This window comes from Aegilops tauschii, chromosome 2 (genome assembly GCF_002575655.3).
Source record: "Aegilops tauschii subsp. strangulata cultivar AL8/78 chromosome 2, Aet v6.0, whole genome shotgun sequence".
Classification (NCBI taxonomy): Eukaryota; Viridiplantae; Streptophyta; class Magnoliopsida; order Poales; family Poaceae; genus Aegilops; species Aegilops tauschii.
The window spans coordinates 42,298,263-42,305,016 of record NC_053036.3 but is presented as its reverse complement, the minus strand read 5'-3'; the positions used below and the strand labels follow the sequence as shown (position 1 = coordinate 42,305,016).

Genomic DNA, 6,754 nt, shown 5'->3' with positions numbered 1-6,754 from the left:
AGCTGCAGAAGGCATGGAATGTGTCCTCACGTTCCATTCCGCATAGAACACACATGTCAGATACCTCTAACTTTCTTTTATGCTTATTTTCAAGTGTGGCTAGAGAATTTGTTGCAACTCGCCATGTGAATACTCGTACCTTAGGGGGAGCAGGGCACCTCCACACTGCCTTCCAGACGGCACGAGTGTCGTCCGGTGCCCTGCTCGTGGCACACGTGGTGGTGTTGGTTCGCTCCTCCAGAGCGAGTTTGTAGGCGCTACGAACAGTGAAGATGCCACGCGCGTCCGGCGCCCATGAAAGGTCGTCATCCAGCTGTCGTGGGCTAGCCTTGATTGCCAGAATATGCTGCACATCCGGGGTGGAAAAATGTTGTTGAAGAAGGTCCACCCGCCACCGTCCGTGGTCGTCAAGAAGCTCGGCCACCCGTCTGAGCCGGCAGGTCCTCCGAGGTGTGATCGACCGATAAGATGTAGGCCGTGGGATCCAGGGGTCTCTCCAGATGCGAATCTGCTTGCCACTTCCAACACGCCATATAAGCCCTTTTTTAAGGAGCTCAAGGCCATGTTGGATAGCATGCCGCGTCGGTGATGCATTACCTGAAAAAACTGTGTCCTCAAGGGAACCGTTAGGTTAATATTTTGCCTTTAATACCTGAGCACATAATGATTCTGGTTTGATCAGCAGGCGCCACGCTTGTCCGCAAGCAAAGCTTGATTGAACAAGCGAAAATCACGAAAACCAAGGCCGCCCTTTCCTTTTGGCTCGAGTAATTTCTCCAAAGCAAGCCAGTGGGTCTTCCTCTGACCTTGTTTTGATCCCCACCAAAAGTTACGCATTAACCTTGTCAAGTCATCACACACCGAATAGGGTAACTTGAACACCCCCATGATGTAGGTGGGAAAGGCCTGTAGGACTGATTTTATAAGCGCCTCCTTCCCTGCATGTGAGAGGGTATCACCCCACGCCATGATCCGCTTGGTCAGACTTGCCTGTAGCATCTGAAACTTCCCCTTGTGCATGTGACCATCAGGGGTTGGTAAGCCTAAATATTTCCCCTCAAAATCATTAGTTTCAACTTGCAACACCTGTTTAACCACGGTCTGTATGTCTGCCAGGCAGTTATCTCCATGAATAGAACATTTTTGTTGGTTTATGAGTTGACCAGTAGCCTGGGCGTACCTATGGATGGCATCCTTCACATATGTTGCTTGTGCTTCATTGGCTTTAAAGAACACGAGGGTGTCATCAGCAAATAACAAATGTGAGATGCCCGGTGCTCTGCTACAAATTTTGACAGGTTGGAAGCCTGTGTCTCCACACCCTGTTTCAGCAACGCTGATAGTCCGTCAGCCACAAAGAGGAATAAAAAAGGAGACAGGGGGTCACCTGGCCGAAGACCACGCGACAGTGCAAACGAATCCAAAATGGCTCCATTAAATTTGACTGAATATCTCACCGAGGTAACACATGACATTATCCACTGTACCCACTGGTGAGAGAAGCCCAACTTGTGCATCGCTTGCTCCAAGAACCCCCAATCCACCCTATCATAAGCTTTCAACAAATCTAATTTGTAAGCACAAAATCTATTCTCCGGGTTTTTCTCGTGCTGAATACAATGTAAGCACTCGAACGCGAGCAACGCATTATCTGTGATCAAACGCCCCGGAATAAAGGCACTCTGATAAGGTGAGATGATCTCATCAAGCATAGGTCTCAGTCTGTTCACTAAACACTTCACAACAATTTTGTAAATGACGTTACACAGACTTATGGGTCTGAAATCAGTAAGCCGCACCGGGTTATCAACTTTTGGAATGAGGACAATTACCGTTTCATTGACTCCATCGGGCATATGTCCAGTCCTAAAGAACTCTTGTACAGCTTTAACAACTTATTCTTTCATTACTGCCCAATTTTTCTGGAAGAAACTAGCTGGGTATCCATCCTTACCCGGCGCTTTCAACGGACCCATTTGAAACAAACTATCAGATATCTCTTTTTCAGTAAAGTCAGCACACAATAGTACGTTCATTTCTGGGGTGACCTTCTCCTCAAACAGCTCAAGCAAAGGTTAGTGAATAAGTGTGTCATCACGTGTAAATAAAATTTTGAAATAGGAAGTCACCATACCTCCCATGACTGCATGATCACCATGGCTGCAACCTGCGTCATCAACCAACCTTTTTACTCTATTCTTGCGTGCACGCCAGACCGCGCGACCCTGAAAAAATCGTGTGTTTCTATCACCCTTGCGGAGCCAATCAATCCTGCTTCTTTGCATCCACAACATTTCCTCGCGATATAGCAATTCCTCCATATGGTCAGATACCTTGCGAATTTCATTACGGTCTGGATTCATGTGCATCAGTTCTTCCAACCGGCACCTAGAACGCTCCAGCTCACGTGTGATGTTGCCAAAGGTCTTTTTGCTCCATGCATGCAGATCACTCATCAGCTTTGTTAGTCCTGCATGCACGTCCCCAAGGCTAAACTTGCGTCCAGCTTGTGCCCAGGCTGCCGCAACTCTCTCTGGTAGGCTTGCGTCCCTTTCCCAGAACGTCTCATATCGCCTAACACCTCGCCGGACATTTTGATTTTCTTCTTTTATACATTCCAAAACAATAGGTGAATGGTCAGAACATGGCGATACCTTGTGTACCACCCATGCTTCCGAGAAAATGTCACGCCATCTATTGTCCGCCACCGCTCTATCAAGCCTCACTCTTGACATTCTTCCTTCCTCTCTTCTTGTTGTCATAAGTAAATGGTAAGCCGGAAAAGCCTAGATCAACAAGCTCACATACCTCCAAGGTGTCACGAAAAGCAATCATCTGGCTTTCACTACGGGCGGAGACCGAAAAGTGCTCAAATGACCACATCGCTTCATTAAAATCTCCAATAACACACCACGGAAGGTCCGAGGTTCGTTTTAGATCAGTTAAATGTGTCCACATGTGGTGTCTGTTTTCCGTGCACGGTTCCCCATACACACAAGTGAGACGCCACAGCGGATCCTGCTGAGATAGTCTCACATACGCATCAATAAATCTTTCATTAGCTGACTGGACTTCCACATGAACACTACCACACCAAAAGAGGGCAAGCCCTCCACTCAAACCATCACTGCAAACTCCTGAAAACCCTCTCAAACCTAGTCTACCACGTAAACGCTTAACTTTATCTGAACTCTGCCTAGTTTCACACAAAAAACTATTTTGCTTGAGTTGCTTTCACCATGCCAACCAAATCATGAACTGTCGGTTTGTTGGCCAGCCCCCGACAGTTCCAGCTTAAACAATTCATTGCTCCTGACGGGGCACGGATTGTGTCCCCGTCAGGTTACCAGCGGCCCCTGGGCTGGTTGCCTCCATGGTGTTTGTTCCGGTCCCATCCCCCATGTCCACCTCCTGTGCAGTCATCCCCATTGTGTGAAGCTTCAATTTCTTCGATGTTCCTCTAGGCAGCTGCTCCTCCGACTGAAACTGTCCAACAAAAGAATTATGTGCAGTAGTGGCATCAACCACCATACTCCCGATTGTCTGCTGCTCCCCAACAACTCTATTCCTGATCGGCATGTGCATAGCGACGATGATAACCGGTACCAGCAGGATCGCTGCGAGTTCCACAGGTCCCCCATCGGCCGGCTTCGGGTGGGCGGCGTCCACAAAGGGAGCCCCTTGATCGCCCCAACCGGCCTCCAGGTTCTCCAGAGAAACTCCCAGCGCAATCATAGACAGCACAGTTGTACTGATGGCCACCACCCTCGTCATCTGCATAGGTCGGCGTTCTGGCGTTGGAGAGCGATCAGGCGGGTCGCATGGCTTGAGATATGTAGTTGCACGCAGCCCAGGCTTCGTATCAATCACGGACTCCACCATATGTGCGTTTGCAATCTTTTCCTTGGACTTCTTCCCGATCTGAATTCCTACAAGGTCGCCAAGAGCACACGGCTCAAGCGACAGGCGGGCGGACGGCACCGCGGCAGGGCCGCCAAGAGCACCTGGCTCAAGCGACAGGCGGGCGGACGGCACCGCGGCAGGGCCGCCAAGAGCACCTGGCTCAAGCGACAGACGGGCGGATGGAACCGCGACAGGGCCGCCAAGAGCACACGGCTCCGGCGACAGACGGGCGGACGGAGCCGCTACCGGGCCGCCAAGAGCACACGGCTCCGGCTACAGACGGGCGGACGGAGCCGCTACAGGGCCATAGTACGCGGGGGCGACGCACATGGCAAGTTTGCTGGCGGCCGCGCGGCCAGGGCCAGGCGGCGGCGCCCTAAAGTTCGCCAAACCCTAGTCCCGTGTCGTGCAGTAGTCAAACTGTGCTCCTAGGCGTGCATTTTAAATTATTTAACATGTAAAACAACATCATATTCAAATTCTACAGATTTTTCTAATCAAATTCATCTATAACATATTAAAATTAGAGTTGCGGTTTAAAAGATATAATTATTTGAAGAAAAAAAATTCAATGGACCGCAGGGAGAGATAATGCATATATCACGAGGGTGTGGTGCCACCATGGAGCTGTAACACCTTTCTCTAAAGTCATTGAGTAGTGGATCTTGCCACTGAACCGTACATACCTTCACCAATAGAAAATGAAATTCGCTCCTCAAAGGCCAAAGAAGCGCAACAAAGGTTAATAAGGTATAGTAGGAAAAGCATCCAATATTTCCTTGAACTCTAGCTTCAACCATTACTGCTCGTCGTTTTCCACGTCATGCATGTCATCGAATGCCAACCCATGAAGGAAGCCGTCCTCCAACCTCTCGGCGGCCGCCTCCAGGACCGACACCAGCGCAGTCACGCCACGGGGATCGTCGATCACCGGGAGGACCAAGCAGTACGTCTCGCTGGTCAGCGGGCCCACGTGCACCGGCCGCCCGGCCCCGATGTCCAGGCCCTCCAGTCCGATCCGCGTCCACGCCGAGATCACCAGGCTCGCCGAGAGGTCTGGCATGGCGTCCCGTCGCAGCTCGAGGAGGTCAACCGTGGAGCGCACGTAGTCATCGTCAATCATCTCCTTGGCCGCCCGCACCAGCCTCGCCGCGTGGTGCTCACCGGACGGCGCCGCCAACTGCCCGGCCGTCGACGCAGCGCACGCGAGCACGAAGCCGTTGCCGTAGTACCCTCCGGGAAGGTTTGGCTTCACCCGATGGCGGATGTCGACGGTGAAGAGGAGTTTCACGCGGAGGTCGCTCGGAGGACCGAGGGATCGCACCCACGCGCGCCAGACGTGTGCCGCGAGCACCTCGAAGGACGTGCACTCCTCGAGCCACGGCGCGCACCGGTCCTTGAGGCGTTTGATGTGTGCCCCCGTGAAGGTCAGAGACACCGGTGCCAGCGGTCCGACGAAGAGGCTGGACGCTGCCGCCCGTTCATCTCCGTCGGGGAGGGAGTTCATGGCGTATTCCTGGTGCTCGAACGCGATGCGCGGAGGGTAGCGTGGCCTCAGGACGGAGCGGTCATGGAAGGGCATGACGTGGTGATCAGCGGCTTCGAACCTGGCGACGCGCGCCCACGCATGGAGGAACTGCGCTGCGCCGATGCCGTCGCAGAGGCAGTGGCTGATGGCCGCGCAAAGGACGGTGCCGCCGCAGCCGAGGTGAGTCACTTGGACGACGAGAGGGGGCACTGCAAGGAAGCTCCGCGCCTCGGCTCCGCGGAGGAGCTTCCTCCATGACTCGTGAGGCTTAGCAATGGCAGACCCCTGGAGGAATTCGCTGGCGGCGAGCCCCGGCAGGAACCCCTCCTCGAAAAGAGCCCCCTCGGCATTGCAGTCGACGACAAGCTTGCCGTCGTCCCCGGGCCGGAGCCTGCCGGCGAGCGGGTAGTAGTCGACGAGGACCCTGGATAGCGCCGTCCTGAGGGCATCGACGTCGACGGCACCCGCAAACACGAAGAGGTACTCGACGGAGAAGCGGAGGAGGCACTGGTCGTCGAGGTTGGAGAGGTAGAGGGTGTGCGCCCGCTTCGGCTGGCTCGGGGTCACCAGCACCGGCTCCATGCGGTGCTCGCACTCAGCAGCGATCTCCATGTGTTGCTGCTCTGCTGTCGATCTGCGTCGTCGACTTCGGCTGCTGGCTTTGTAGGCCAGACATGCAGATGAGCAGATCAAACAGCTGGTGGAGATGGCCACATTGATGTCCCTCACTTGGTTTTGTTTTCTCTAAGCTATAGTGACCGGTCGTCCTGATCTATCTATATCCGGTGATCCTCGAAATCTGATAGATATGTTGACCCATGTATATATATATATCCTCTGGCTATTCAAAGTGTTTGTATGTGTCTGCGCGCTATCTTTCCATATCTGACTAGCAAAAAGGCTCGTGCATTGCAACGGGAGAAAAAATACCACACGCTTTTAATTTACAAAAAATCGTCTATAATCTGAGAATTTGTAGCTACGACCCAAACAAAGATTGTCTTAACCTATAAAAACGTGGTTTAAGATTCTACAGGTGTTCTATTTCGACACGTCTTACATGTAGATTTAATCCGTACAAAGAAACGGCCAAGTGATAATGCATTTATTTCTGTCATGCATGCATGTCCTTATTTATTTCGTGTCTCTAGCAAATTTATCTTTAATTTCATGTCCGACCCTGATTTTGTTGAGGTGTTCATCCCCAATCTGAATCAGTACCAGTATGAAAAAAAGACGGATAATGCATTGTTGATTAACATTGCAGTCTAGATGGTATTTTTTAAATTGTTAACGGATAAAATATCATCATATTCAGATTCT

The 6,754-nt window shown here is 51.8% G+C and overlaps 1 protein-coding gene across 1 annotated transcript; it reads right to left on the bottom strand.

Moving 5' to 3' along the window:
* Positions 1-4,481: 4,481 nt before the first annotated feature.
* On the bottom strand, positions 4,482-6,306 carry LOC109745536 (alcohol acyltransferase 9-like). Its single transcript, XM_040400891.3, has one exon. It carries the CDS (start codon positions 6,041-6,043, stop codon positions 4,703-4,705), a length of 1,341 nt encoding a protein of 446 aa, XP_040256825.1. The 5' UTR covers positions 6,044-6,306; the 3' UTR covers positions 4,482-4,702.
* Between the last annotated feature and the right edge of the window lie 448 nt (positions 6,307-6,754).

Bases quoted from the DNA above. Each gene is read 5' to 3' on its own strand.
- LOC109745536 (XM_040400891.3), bottom strand. From the start codon at position 6,043: ATGGAGATCGCTGCTGAGTGCGAGCACCGCATGGAGCCGGTGCTGGTG.